We start from the raw sequence: 15,895 nt of genomic DNA, 5'->3' as shown, positions 1-15,895 counted from the left end.
GCCGGTCTTTTGGTCGCCGGTCTTTTGGTCGCCCGGAAGGTTATTGATAATTACCATTTAAAATTGTTGCTCAAATTCCCTAAATACAAACTGTGAATTATTATTCAGTCATACTTAATGCCCTATTAATTATTAGGCTAAAGAAAAGCTCCAAATTTCCCGTACTTTTATTGTGTTTTGTTGGAGAACTTGTTAAGACCCTGACTGACGTCCCTTCCTAAGGGGACAACTCATGTACATACAAACTCTTATACACTCACACGTCCGCTCAGTGAAACTGCTCAGGGCCATTGTTGGCTTTTATTGATGCGTAGACCGTGTTGTTTTACCTTGTTTTGTCGCCAGACTTTTGGTCGCCGGACGTTTGGTCGCCCGTTGTTTGGGTCCGGGCGACCAAACATCCGCGACCAAACGTCCGGCGACCAAAAATCCGGTCACGGCTGTCAATGGCAGTAAGAGAGTTAAGGGTAACAACTAAATGATCTACTAATAATCCATATATTAAAAACATATGTTCATATTACCGCTGCTGGAACAAAATTTGTAGAACGACAAGAAATGTTCATCGAGAGTCAAAAATAACAACACGTTGGTTTACTTTTAATATAAATGTATTTAATTAAAAACTAAATGAAACTAAAATCCCTACAGTTTCCGACATGGTTTTTTTTTTAAGCAAATTGTCTGCTTTTCACCCCTAATCAAATGGAAACTAGCTTCAACACTAGATGAAGCTGAGAAGTTCATTAAGCTTCTTGTGCGGGGTAATGAAAAGCGGGCAGAGGGCCACAGTTGGCCCGTGGGTCAGAGTTTTGAGCACCAGTGCAAATGTCGGATAAAAGCCCAGCGTAGCTGCACAATTTCAAACCGATATCTAGATTGATCACCCCAAAGATTTCCAAGCTATAATTTGACACTGGCTCTGTTTTACATCAAATCAAGTTAGGTTTGAGCAGACATGAAACCATACAGGCCTCACCAGCGGAAGCCCATCGCAAAAGCAGGCAATTTTGTGCCCTAGGTGGACAACCCTCTAACCCCCCAACACAGATCCCACCCCATCCACAATGTTTAAACACAAGAATATATTATATAATTTATGTTTATCCAATAGATGCTAAAATACAAATGTAGGTTTTTCATGTAGTGTCATTATAGAAATAAAACTAACTTATCTAATGGAATAGTCCAAATCTCTTCAGCTTTTAGCTCATCAACGCTATCTGCCTTATTTGGAAACTACATTTTCCAAATATCCTATGGGAGGTGATAATTTGATTTGTATAGCTAACGACTATTATTAAACCTTTGTTGGGCGTTCCTGCTTTAAGAAAGGAATTACAGCATGTATTATTAACAACACATTGATTACATATCCCTATTGACAAGGCTGTTATTTTTGTGGAACAAGTTATACGATCACAAGGTCGACCTTCAGCTGTATACGACCGTCGCCATGGAAACAATATCCAAAGAGACAGCTGTGGCCTTTTGAGTAGCAGCCACACAGAACACAGGTCACCTGATACTTAGAAGGTACCTGTCTCCCACAGTCTATCACTGATTGTTTCCAAGCAACCATTGCACATATTTCTTTTTCTATCCTCCTTTATATGCTTCCTTGACATTTACAACTAGACTACACTGATTTCAACAAGTGCAGATACAAAAATCTAATTGCTATGCCCAAACTAGCCTGCGAGCCATTTTTAATGGTGCATCTTTTCTCTGAGGATTGTTGGCTTGTTGATCTGATCAGTGGCTAAAAAACAGAATTCATCGTTGTCATGTCTTGTTTGGGTTTTGGATGGAGGTGTGTGTGTGTGTATTGTGTTTGCTTTTCGCCTCTTATGTCCCTCCGGGCTTCCCTTCCTCTTGTGACCAGCTGCTCGTGATTGATCAGCCATTGTCTGTCTCTTTAAACCCTGTGTTTGTTAGTCTTTGTCGGATCGTCTGCTTTGTTTGCTTCATGCCACGTCGCCATGCCATACGCCATGTTCCTCGTTTTCCCCATGTCTTCCATGTCAAGTTATTAAAGTTTTGTTATACCACTCTACCTGCTTGTCCCCGTGATTGCTTCCCTGCATTTGGGTCCAACCACCACATTCCACGACCGACCGAATCGTAACAATCGTATGTACTTCATAGCAGAAAATCTCGAACTTTATGGCCCAGGGGAGAATTTTCTTTTCTTCAGACCTTCTCAGAATCTTTATGCCAATTAAACAAAAATGTAATGTGACTCACAATGTGATGGATTTTTTTAAAATGTTCCAAATAGGGATGTCTCAGGGACAGTTCAATCACATGATCGGAAATCAGGCCCGACCATGGTCATTTTTAGAGGCTCAAAATTGAGTCAAAAAACATAGGGTTATAATGCATTTGGAAATGTATAGGATTTGCAGTCTAAAACTATCAATGAGAAAGAGTTAAGGGGTATAAACAGTAAAATAATCCTGAGGTATATTGCAAAAAATCCTTATACAGTACTAAACTATATGTTTTATTTACACTAGTGAAACAAATTTTGCAGAGCAAAGACAAAATGACCAGCGATAATATAAAGGTCAAGAAAATTATAATCAAGAGAACTTTGCATTATTATGCATGTGTTCGTGTGCTAATATTAGCTTCCTCCTTACTGTACTGTACTACTGCACGAATAGAACAAGTTTTTGGATGCTTGTTATTCATTTAATTACATTTATAAATAATTTTCTTATCATTTTCTTTCATTTTTGTCTGTTGCCACATCTTTCATACAAAATTGGGACACTGATCATTTTTAAAGGGTTGAGTTAGTAATTTTTTGAGGACTGTGGAACGAATTACGGAATTTACATATAAAGTCCTGCTCTTCTTACGAAATATTCAAGGAACAAATTAATTTTGTAAGTAGAGGTACGACTGTATATGTTATTGTGAGTGAAATGTATTTAGAACCATCCAATGGCAACCAAAACTATGGCAAATAAAAGTCAAAAACATGGTGTGCACTATACTGTGCAACTCAAAAATGCATTTTTTCCAAAAGCCTGTTAAGGGACATGCAATTCAAATATTCAAAAATAAGTGATTAAGCCAAAAGTTTTCATGGACGCAGTCTGTAAAAGTGTGCCGATACACTTGTTAGACTGATAAAGATGACCGGATATTACTGGGTCAGCTTTTGTATCATAGTCAGCCATCAAAATGTTATTTCTCCTCTCCCCTCCTATGCACACACAAAGGGGAGTGTTGCCAAGACAACCGTTCACACGCCTTGTCATCCCAAACCACCTGGGAGAGGCCTCTGTATGCAACGATGCACGCATGAACATACAGTACACACAATGATAACGCCCACACGCAGCTGTGCACAAAGGCCACTCAACCACATGTTGATCTGAACCTAAAAATAGGAACAGCAAGCAGATCCTAATGAATCCCAGTTAGATATGTGACAATGTCAAAGATGCTAGAACACAGACGGCAAAAATGCCATGTAGAAAAGTGAAATGGAAATTCTACAAAAAAAAAAAAATCACCTGACACGTGCGGAATTTCGAAGGTGAACAGAAGAAAAATATTTACCAGTTTGCAGTATTGCTGCTTCTCTTGCCGTAGAGCATCCACTTCTTGTCTCAAAACTCGATTTCTCTCTTGTAGGAGGCAAAAGCGGCTCACATTTTGAAAACAATGGCCGTGTTTGGACGACTCCTCTGACTTTGACTGAAAAAAGAATCAATAATATCAGATAAAGTATAAACAGGGGGGAAATGCCAATCATACATTATGCATAAATAATGTTACTGCATTTTCTGTAAGTCGCAGTGGTGAAAGAAAAAAAAGAATAAATGAAATATGTATAGTGCATGCATGTTTTGAAGCAAAAATGTATGTCCCAACTTTCAAAAACAGCCACCACAAAATTTCCAATAAAATAATTAATGCTACATTATACCGCTTGCAACTATGACAAGATCGATTGCATTCACGACGTCGTAGGTATTCTCAAGTGTACTATTCAGTCTGACAAATTTTACCGCCTGCAAAAACCTCTAGAACACGGTGTATGTCATCGTAGGCTTCACGCATACGAAATAAAACTTCTGGTTCCCTTTCCAAATATGGTGATAGATCACTATTTCAACAAATTGTCAGACCCCTACTTACAAAGCTCTCTAATCTGCAGCTTTAGTAGCGTGCCGAGTGTCTGCAAAACTGTAGCTGGCCACGAGTCAGTGTGAGTAAAAAGACTTGGTGACAGTTCCACACATAGAAATTCCTACAGCTCCCGTGCCTGCATGAGTAGTCCACTCACACTGGCTGCTCCTTTATCCAGTTGAGCTTGAACACCCACACAACCATAGACCAGGGGTCTCAAACTTGCGGCCCGCGGGCCAACTGCGGCCCGCGGGACGATAATTTGCGGCCCCTGTCTTAATATGAAATATCGAATTTTTTTTTTTTTTTTTTTTTTTTTTTTTTTTGCCCCTTTCCCCATGATGGCGCCGTTTAAGTGGCAGCCAGTGGCAGTAGCTCTGTCCACTCATGTTTTTCTTGTTTTACAGCATGTTTTACATGAAAAATTAGAGGGAACATTGACATGCACCTGCTTGTGGCAGGTGTGATACTGGTGTGCCGATAGCGAGCAATGATGATGTCGGGACCGGATGATTCGCCTAAAGACGTTTCGCCGACGGACGTTTGACAGACGGACAGGTCGTACTAGTATTTGTTAGTTTAATGATTAAATACAAATACTAGTATTTGTATTTAATCATTAAACGCTGTTTTCAGCTGGATTTGACCGAATTTGAGAGCATTTTGAGCCGTTTGGCGAATGGACGTCTATAGACGTTTTTTTGCCTCCATCGCGATATCATCCAGTATTTGTATTTAATCATTAAATGCTGTTTTAGGATGGATTTGACCCGATTGCTGTCATTTTACGGCTCGGTTCTGCTACATCTGCCTGCCCAAGAGTGCTTATTCCCGGACTGCCATTGATGGTAGACGAACATTGATTTTTACTATAATTTGGAAAACACCGGCGGCGGGCCGGATTAAAAATCCTAACGGGCCGTATATGGCCCGCGGGCCGAGGTTGAAAAACTTGTACACACACGATCCGGCGGGGCGAGCGTTCGAATCCCGTTTCGGCGAAACCTCCGTTCGGCCGAATGAACGTTCGGTGGAACGTCCATTCGGCGACCTGCCCGTCTGTCAAACGTCCGTCGGCGAAACGTCTTTAAGCGAATCATCCGAGTACCGATGATGTCGCTCACACTGGTACTCAGTGCGCTCAGGGAGGTTGTCTTTCTGCTCAGACCAACAAAAAATTAGAGGGAACTTTGGTTCGGAGCTGAATGAACCAATCACGGTGAGGTATACGGCTCTGGAGGGCGGGACATCGGCCGGGCTGTCCAGTGCCTCGCTCACTTACTCATTCATTCCTCCAATCAGCTGGGCGGAGGAGAAGCCGTGAGGCCGATCACTCCGCTCGGCGCGCACACTCCTCCGCTGCTCTCAGCATAGAACTGAATGAGGCGCTATGATCCGTGATCCAGCCTGTGTCAGTGTCTGTAGCCATCTCCGCGATTGAAACGGAGAGCGAAAGTGCACATGCGCCACAAACCCGCGCGACTGAATGTGAAAGATCAACCCGAGACTCATTCCAAGTGGAAAAACATATTACAGAGCCCCAGAGATGTCTCTTTCAAAGCCTGCCGTGAAGAGAAAGGTCGGTGATGAGCAGAGACAGTTTCAAGAAAAGTGGGGAGTGCAATATTTCTTTGTTGAACACAGGGGCACCCCGACGTGTCTCATTTACACTGAAAAAGTTGCGGTGCACAAGGAATACAATTTGAAACACAAAGCCACATTTCAAATTTTTGCGGACCCCTTCTCCTTTGATGTGCAAGATGCCCCTCCTGAGCTTCAAATGGAGCTCATTGACCTGCAGTGCAACTCTGCACTCAAAGCCAAGTTCAGGGAGGTGAGTGGAGAAGCAGACAAGCTTGGGCAATTTTTGAGAGAGTTGACCCCCAGCTTCCCTGAACTTTCCCGAAGGTTCAAGCGGACCATGTGCCTTTTTGGGAGCACATACTTGTGTGAGAAGCTCTTCTCCACCTTGAACTTCAATAAGTCCAAGTACAGGTCCAGACTTACTGATGAGCATCTTCAAGCTCTACTGAGGGTCTCCACTGCTTCCTCCCTCAAGCCAAATGTGACTATGTGAGAAGAAGCGCTGCCAGGTCTCTAGCAGCAAGGAGTAGGCAAAAGAAGCCGTGTTCAGAATATTTCATGTTCAATGTTCCATTCAAGTTCAGAAAGTTAAAGGTTAAAGAGCTGTAAATACAGACATTTGAAACGGAATAAAAATAATTCATTTTCTCTACTTAGCCAGCCAGTATATATCTACTGTATGCTCATTAGTATTATTTGGTTTTATATTACTGATTGATTTATTTTTTTATTCATCTTTAAGTTAATTTATTTAATTCATTATTTTTTGTTAAAAAATAAAGATATTTGATAACGTTGGAAAGTTTTATCAGTGCTTTTCTTGTGGAAATCTTGATGCGGCCCAGTCTCACCCAGACTCGGCCTCTAGCGGCCCCCAGGTAAATTGAGTTCGAGACCCCTGCCATAGACGGTATCACAGTCCTGTCAAATCCCAAATGCAGAAAATGCGTGCTTATACTTTTCCGCATAAAACGTGGAAAGAAGCTCACTTTTCAACTGAGAATTACTGCAGTTTTCTTACTTACTCAACTAGGGCATGCATTTTACAGCTATAGAAAACCACCAAGCAAGATTACATAAAAAGTGTAGGATTATTTCAAAAATGATGATTTCAGCATGAGTTATTTTATCAAATCTGGGCGAGAAATATATCTAAACTCTGAAGCAACATTTTGAAATTGTTATTAATGATGATGTATGAGCTGACAATTTTACATTAATAGAAGAGAAAAAAATCACTCCCTCTAGAAGAGATTGACACATACATTTTTCTTTTACATTATTATGCTTGTCCTGTCTTATCTTCTCAAGAAATAATGTTTATGGTCGGAGAGTCTACACGTTCACCTATGAGACATTTACCACAGGAAAGATTATTAATAAAGTAGCACAAGCGTTTTTTTCGGTCAAACATTTGAAACAGTTATTTTTTTCCTATCTTGTAAAACGTCTGAACCAATGACCGGTGTGCGAGCAACATCATCATTGCTCGCTATGGGCACACACCAGTATCACACCTGCCATAAGCAGGTGCATGTCTACTACACATAAATTATTTAGTCATAATAAAATGTAATGATTAATATCTATGAATGGGGCGGCCTGGCAGTTGATTGGTTCGCGCGTCGGCCTCAGTTAAAAAAAAATAAAAAGTAAAAATTGGGATTTTATTTTGTGCGCTCCATATGATTTGCTGTGCGCAGAGAAGACGAGACTAGTGCGCAATTGCGCACGTGCGCAGCTTAGAGGGAACATTGGTCTGAACTAATAACTGTACATAGTGGTCAACTATGTGAAAATGTCACAAAAAGTGCAGAAAAAGTTTAAAAGATTTAAAAAAAAAAAAAGATTTTATTTTGATTTATTTATTCAAAACTGGGCGTGAACAAAGCGTATATTTAAACCAGCATCATTTTGTATTGGTAAGAACTGCTGTTATGAGCTGACAATTAATTGTACATTAGTAGAAGAAAGAAAAACAAAACATTAAGCGCTGATAGGTATGTTTTTTTTATTTTTTTTATAGAAATAGACATATTTTTGTGTGTTATTATGCTTGTCCTGTCTCTTATGGACTCATTGTGGACACATTTATGTTTTGAGAGTCTTAAACACTCCTACTGCATGAAAAGTTACTAGTAAACAACCCTTTTATCGGTCAAACATTTAAACCTGTCTATCCTGAAAAAGATTGTTTTTTACTAGTTTCTTAAAAGTCTGGACTGATTATTGTGCACAGAGTTAAACCAAGTGAACGGGCAAGTGTATCTGTATCCAAATTTGCCCTAGGGATTTCTCCCATTTGTTCCACGCTTTAGCATCCTCTGAATCCATGTTCTCATTGTAATTCAATGAAATTGCTTATCGTGAGCTTCTAGTTTGGGAAGCTGCTGTGTCAGTAGTCCTTCGTTGGACCAAGGAGAGACAACAGTGTGCGTGAGTGAGAACAGAAAGCAAGAACGTAGTCTACGTTCCACTCTGTTGCCTGGCAACGCTTGCCCGCCGTCTGTTCCCTCCCTTGCTCCAGACACATTATCTTCAGGCATGACACGGAAACATAAGAGTCGAGATTTAGGAGCAGATGGAAAGCTGGATTGTGATTGAAATATGCAGTGAACTGTTCTAAGAAGAGAGAATGTCAAGGCCAGAAGTCATTTAACTACGCCAACCTGATACATTAGCCTCAAGTCTTGACCTTTACCCTTCTGTAACTTTGATTTTTACACTCGTAGCCCTCTGACTCACTCAATAAAATCACTAAAGGTCCTTTAAAATGGAAGTCAACATCAATGAATCATTTGACAGGCCAAGAGGGTTCCTAACAAGCCTAACAAATTTAAATTACAAAAGTGCTATACGTATACTGTACATGTAATAACCAGGCAATTCTGGCAGATATTTTAACACTGAAAAACTAAATTACTGATCTGAACATCATCTCACATTTCTTTTTATACTTTCCTCTCACCCAGACGCGCCCCCTTTAAACTTTTAAACTGCCCATGAGTAAAAAGTGCTACAAAATGAACAAAACCGTGTGAAAAGTGGAAATTGCTGCACTAAATGTAATTTTACACAGAAAATTGGCACTAAAATCTGTACGTTTTTACTATCCATTCATCCATTCATCCACGGGTCACAGGTGGGTGCTGGAGCCGATCCCAGCTAACTATGGGCACCAAGAAAGGTACACCCTCAATCGGTTACCAGCCAATCGCATGGCACAAGGAGGCCCTTTTAGCATTTCATAGTTATAGCTCCCAAAAGTACGCATCCGGGAACATTGAATTTTTTTTCTGAAATTTGTCTTGTGAGAGCACAACAAGAATTAATGATCATGTCTAGCTTTCTAGAGCTACACTAGAACAGTAATACCGCAACATACGAGTGCCCCGACATATGAGCAATCTGAGATCTGAGTAAAATTTCGAGCAAATATTCATCTTGAGATACGAGACAAATTTTGATATATGAGCATACAGCGGACGTGAAAGGCTGCTCATAAGAACATCATTGGCACTGTCTTTCTGGTCGCGCCTCCCTCGTGTAATGTCTCTACGAGCACTGGGCGGAGCGTTGCATTTTTCCCGTTAGTCAATGCGAATGGCGGAGCTTGTTTGCTAATACGAGAGGAGTACTGCTTCCCGGGCTAGTTGGCAAGTGGTCGCGCGTTACCCTATTGTGAGGACATTTGTGTGCATTATTTTCGGAATAATAATAATAATAATAATCGGACATAGGCCATGTCGTCATTACCACAACACAAAAGCCTACTTGTCATCACACGCAGAAACTGTGTGTGACGAAATTGATGGTGCTTCTCCATAAGCTACGTTTAATCGGCAAAAGACCTAAATAAGTGTAAGTTACGGACTTGTAATTTGTCATTCCGCTGTTGTGGATACAGGTCGCTTACCTCTCGATTACCGCACACTGTCTGCCACTTACCTTCCTTCAAGTCAGCTAGTAGGAGGCAGATCACCAACCAAACATCTATTCATATGCCGCAGAAGGGAATGTGTGGTATGTTAGCGCGAGTTTAGATGTCTGATGGATGTGGGGAAAAAACTGTCCTTAAGCCTATTTGTCCGAGCTTTGTGGGACCTATAGCGTCTGCCAGAGGGCAGCAGCTGGAACAGATTGTGACCAGGGTGGTAAGGGTCCCCTATGATGTTCTTGGCTCTGCTGAGGTAACGCGGGCTGGCAATGTCTTCAAGTGAGGGCAGAGAGCAGCTGACAATCCTCTGGGCAGTGTTAATCACTTTCTGCATGGCCTTTTTGTCTGCCGCCGTGCTTCCAGCGTACCACACTGTGATGCCGTACGCCAGGATGCTCTCTACAGTGGTTTTATAGAAGGTTCTCAGAAGATTGGAGCCCAAGTTGTTCTTCCTAAGTACCCTGAGGAAATGGAGTCGTGTCTGAGCCTTCTTCACCACTGCCGTGGATTTTGAAGGAAAAACAAAAGTAAACAACCCTCGATAAGTTGCATCTGAAAGTCAGGGAGGAGGGGGGGCAAATAGAACCAACCAGGGAGAAGAAAGGTATAAAAAATTTAAGCAAAATTAGAATGAAGTTTTGTGTAAGGTTAGATTAAACCTATTTTTGAGTGTGTCTGCATCGTAATCCAAGTTCATTTAAATTTGTTTAAGTCATGTTACGCGCGCGTTGCCGTGCAAAAAGTCCCCCTCTCTCCCCCTCCTCTCTCTCTGTCTGTCTCTTCCCTCCGCGAAATCCGTATAATTATAGGACTATTAAACACATTTTAGTACTATTAAACCACTAGTTATTTGTTACTTTGTTAATAGATGGCGAATTAGACCAAATAAAAATGTTTTTTTCCAATCCAATATCCTGTTTTGGGTGTTTTTTAGAGGGTTGGAACGTTTGTTTTTAGGTCATTTCTATGGGAAACGAAATCTGAGTTACGAGTAAATCAACATACGAGCTCAATCCCGGAACGAATTAAGCTCGTATCTCGAGGTACCACTGTACATGTTGACAGAACGACAGAACACGGCAACAAGAGAAGAAAAAGGCTATGGATAGCATTTTATCAGACTGAAAAAAACAGCTCATTCTGGGTGTGACATCATCTTCTGAGATTTTTATTGGGTGGGACCGAGACAGCTAAAAAAAGGAAGACTAATTAGGATCTAATTTCACTATTAACCTTTTTTGTCATACATTTTTGATTGGCTTTGTGTCCAATATATAGTCTGTTATCTTTTTAAAATCACTTGCAGTAGTATTTCATAGTACCTTAAAGTTGTACACGGTGCAATTGTTAGACCGTGCAGAAGTTCATATCAAAGCTCAGATTCCTATGCATAAAGTATAAGAATCTTTTGTGGTAGTGTCAAGGTTCTTAACCTGGGTTCAATCAAACCCTAGGGGAGGGGGAGGGAACCTATGGTCATTTATTTTTAAATTCTGAGTATGGATCTCAATGAATAACTTTTGAAAATATGAATTGTTTATGGCTCTCTGTCAAAAAGGTTCCCGACCCCTGCCCTAGGGGTTCGGTGAGTCGGTCTCAGGGCTTCGGTGGAGCCTCTGCCACGGAGGTCAAGACACATCGACTCATTATGGCTATTCACGATAACATGGCCCGCTTGACCATCACTGGTAGATGATCATGTGACAATGCTTGGCCAATCAGTGCTGCGAGGAATTTATTCATCTTGAATTTGAAAAAAAAAATCATTTTATTTTATATTAAAGTAGGGTTCGGTAAATGCGCATATGAAACTGGTGGGGTTCGGTGAGTGCGCATATGAAACCGGTGGGGTTCGGTACCTCCAACAAGGTTAGGAACCACGGTTATAAAGCATTAAGTCAACTCAGTACCTTTGCCTTGGAAGGTACGTGGTGATGATGTGTGTTCCTGACACCGATCATGGTAAGCTGTCTCTAGATCCACTGTAACTCCATCTGAGAGTGCCTCAGCAGCACTTGCACATTAACACCGGATGTGTTATCCCGCATTATCACCTGCATGACATTTACAGACATTAGTCACCATGCAAAAGCCGTCATCACACCCCCACGCAAGCACATGGTCTTTGATATGCGAAGGCCCCACACGCATATTCCGATATGTCCAGGTTGTTTGTTTATATAAAGAAAGATGTGTGCACTACATAAATCAGATGGCAGATGCTCCAGCTTGTGTGTGCCGTGAATATATACATGTGCTACAGAAAATTAATGTTTGCAAAATTTATATTTGTGACATTTTTAGATCGCTCAAAAAGTTTTTATTATTCGCTTGGAGCTTTCTTCATCCTTGTTCTTCTTCTGGGGGTGAAATTCTAACTCCAAAATCCAGAAACATTTGAAACAGCTTTGCGTCAAAAGTGACATAATTATTACTGAATGTCATATGACAGCTCTGCATTCATTCATATTCATAACAGGTGTTATGTCATGGATATGACAGTCCTATGACACTGTCATAAGAAGTCAAATGAAGTGTTCCCAATAAATGAGTTTTTCATTAACATTGAACAAATACATGTTAAATAAATAAAAATGAATTGCAAAGATGCAGTTTCCAGTGAATTTAAGTTATTTTCAAATATTTCTGACCTAAAACAAACACTCCATGTACCATATTTACTCGCATTTAAGCGGCCCCACGTATAAGCCGCACCCTTAAAAATCATTGAATTTTACAATTTCTCACGTATAAGCCGCCCCCTGGTTCACAATTTTCACCTCCATATTCATGGTTTTAATAGGGAGTACAAATGTGTTACTTTGAAGGGAAAATCTTAAGAAAAATCATCACACATGGTATTTCAGAGATACTGTATGAATCAAAAGCACATTTTTAGGGTCAATACCATAAAGAATTAATTCATCCAGTAATGGTTTACAAATAGTAAATGTTACTTTCCCAACATCTACTGGTGAAAAAGAGTATAGCAAGTCTTGTGCGCATATAAACCGTACCCGATTCAGTCATCATTTATTTTAGTTACAATTACAGCATATATGCGAGGAAATACGGTAATTGGCAGTTTGTAAGAACTGCAATCCAAAATAAACCCCTAAGAAATGGTTACTTACTGTATATTCCTGGCATCTTCTTTTGTTAAAACTGCTTAACGTGCTCTTTGAGGCATATACCAAGCATCCGTGAAAGTTCACATCTCCATTAGATGTCTGCATCAGATCCCTGGCGTGCCTTCGTAGAAGCTGACTGAAGTGATTGATAGTATGCGCCAACATGCATGAGGGAGAGGCCGAGCTCTGCTCCTGTTACATAAGAACGGATTATGCTAACTCTCTCTACACAATTACAATATTATGTATCTGCCACTGCTAAATCCCAGTTTATTTCATCCTTCTTTTTTACATCTGCACTAATATATACTCTGCACTAATATATACTCTGAGACCAGCATTACCAGATGCAGTGTATTCATGATTTATACGCATGTGTAGTGTTGGCGGCCCAGTGGTTACCAAATCCGTCTCACAGTTCTGAGATTGAGGGTTCTGACCTTCCTGTGTGGAGTTTGCATGTTCTCATAGGGCCTGTGTGGCTTTCCCTCGGGCACTCCTGTTTCCTCCCACATCACAAAAACATTGTCTGGTTAAACCAGTGGTGTGCTGTCAGGGCCTTCAAGGCCTTCTCTGCTGGCCTAAGAAATATCTGAATCACAGACTGATGTTAATTATATTTTGTCCATGAATACTTATTAAATAATTCCAAATTGTCTGTTAGCTTCCTTTCATTGCTTTCCCCCTGGTTACACTGCTTCCAGATGTGTGTTTTCATATTGAAGCATTTAACCCATGAAATTTCAGCCATTATTTGTTGCCAGGGTCAGAAATCTGCCTCAAGGCCTTCACAAGTTCTGCAGGCTCTGTTGCATTAAACAAGCGTCGATAAGACTGTTGCTTTAACCAATCAGATTTCGAGTTGGCAACACCAGAATGCCTTCTCGCAGGCGTAGAGATACGTCATTGCCTTCTCGCAGGCGTAGAGCTACGTCATTGCCTTCTCGCAGGTGTAGGTATACGTCATCGCTTTCACCAACTATGATTGGCTAGTGATAGAGTGAACTAGCCAGAGCTACCAAACAGTATCTGGAGCGAACTGCACAAGCAAATATATTGTTGTGTTGATTTAAAGCCATTTTCAAGACAGACTTTAAGAAAAAAAACCTGGACATCATTAAGAAAGGTCGGACAACTCCAAAGCAAGCAAGCCTGTCACAACCGGGAACGAACATTTTCAGCACTAAATCGAATAAAAACGTATGCCAGAAATACAACAGGACAGGCTCGACTTTCAGCATTAGCTCCGATGGCGATAGAAAAGAAGGAAGAAAGAAATGAGGATGGATATTGTGTACAGTTAAAAAGGATTTTTGGCGAGTAAAATATGGCTATATTCCTAAATAATATTTCAATTGTATGAGGTTATTATTGATTATTTTTTATGTGTCGCAGCTGTAGCTGCAGTAGAGGTTTTATAGCCATAAAATAGTTTTTGCTGAAGGCGTCACTAGGAAATGCACGGACTGCCACTGGGTTAAACACTCTAAATTGCCCCTGAGTGTGAGTGGTTATCCTTATCCCTGTGCCCATCGATAGGCTGGGAAAGGCTCCAGCACCCCCTGCGATTCGTGTGAGGTTAAACAGTAAGGAGGATTAATGAATGCATATTTTTATTCATGTAATAGGATGATCCCTAACTTGCTATTATTTGTGTAAAATGTGGTTTAACGTTAAACGGCTATGAAAATATTAAATTTTCCAGTAAATGGTTGCATCCTGTGTATTAGAATGTTGTATAAATGTGAATAAAATAGGTATACTTCAATTAAAAAAGTGAAACTTGTTCAAAAAACTTTTGCTATAACAAAATGTTTTCCAAAATATTTAAATTGAGCAGCACCCATGTCACATCACACAGCACAGTATCAAGAGATGCAATATCAAAAGCTTATGTTAAGGGGAACAAAAAGTAAACTTGCACACATTAAAACTGTATAATGATGGAATTACTTACTTGCCAAATAATCTCCCATGGTTATCCTCATTATCTTGATTTTAACACTTCTTGCATTTCACATCAGTGATCTCGGATCGTCTGGTCCTCACGATGAATAGCAGATAAAGAGAATGCGATATAAACGCAACGATGCTTTTGTCCTGCTGCCGTTGCTACCAAAAGTGTGAATAGAAATGCACAAGCAGTTTTTTGGACATTGTCCCCCCTGACGACTTGCTCTTTTGAGACATCAAACCTCAAATTGTTTCCCATATGCAGCTTAAAGACTGCCTGCTGTGTAACCATATGGCCCAAAGGGAGGAACGAGATGAAATAGGGGCATCTGAGGCCTAGTTTACACTTCAACATAAAGTCAAGTTATGATCATCAACATGACATGGCCTTTAAACATGCTTCATTACTGGAAATCCTCGAGTTACGGCAAAGTTGTGTCCTACGCTGGCAACGTAATTCCTGCAGAAGTTGGATTTCAAGTTCAACTTTGTCAGATTGTTATACGTTAAACATGCAACATTCCTTGCAGAAAAGTCAAAAAGTTAAGTAAAAATAGTTTGAACTGTCTAAAACAGGGGTGTCCAAACTATTCCACAAAGGGCCACAGTGGGTGCGGGTTTTCATTTCAACCCATCAAGAGGACACCTTTTCACCAATCTGGTGTCCTACAAGTGCAATCAGTGGATTGCAGTCAGGTGCTTCTTGTTTTCTGCAGAAATCTTATTGGTCAAAGCGTCTGCTGGATCGGCTGGAACAAAAAGCTGCACCCACAACGGCCCTCGAGGGCCGGTTTGGCCAGCCCTGGTCTAAAATATAGCCACCTGAAGATGTAGTGGTTCAATTGCCTGACTTGGGTGCAGGCAGGCGAGGGATAGCTTCCCGCTCGGGGGCGGCATGATTGTGAGTGTGAATGGTTGTCTGTCCCTCTGAGTGCCCTATGGCTGACTGGCGACCAGTCTGGGGTGTAGTCTGCTTTTCCCCCCAAATTAGCTGGGATAGACTTTAGCAACCCTGGCCACTTACAGGGCTGAGTAGTACGGAATATGAATGAATGTCTAAATTATGTCCATTGTGCCTTATTGCACTTATAGTGTGATTTGTGCATTAGCTTAATTCTAGTGTAGATAGCTGCCAGCAGAA

The 15,895-nt window shown here is 40.8% G+C and overlaps 1 protein-coding gene across 1 annotated transcript in view; it reads right to left on the bottom strand.

The window, feature by feature from the left end:
- The window catches only part of rimbp2a (RIMS binding protein 2a), a 77,527-nt gene extending 65,809 nt beyond the window's left edge, over window positions 1–11,718 (bottom strand). The window contains 2 exon segments of the mRNA XM_077622626.1: window positions 3,577–3,714; window positions 11,581–11,718. Coding sequence (XP_077478752.1) covers window positions 3,577–3,714; window positions 11,581–11,718 — 276 coding nt within the window.
- Window positions 11,719–15,895: the final 4,177 nt, after the last annotated feature.

This window comes from Stigmatopora argus, chromosome 16 (assembly GCF_051989625.1).
Source record: "Stigmatopora argus isolate UIUO_Sarg chromosome 16, RoL_Sarg_1.0, whole genome shotgun sequence".
Taxonomy (NCBI): Eukaryota; Metazoa; Chordata; class Actinopteri; order Syngnathiformes; family Syngnathidae; genus Stigmatopora; species Stigmatopora argus.
This window is presented reverse-complemented; position numbering and strand designations above follow the sequence as displayed.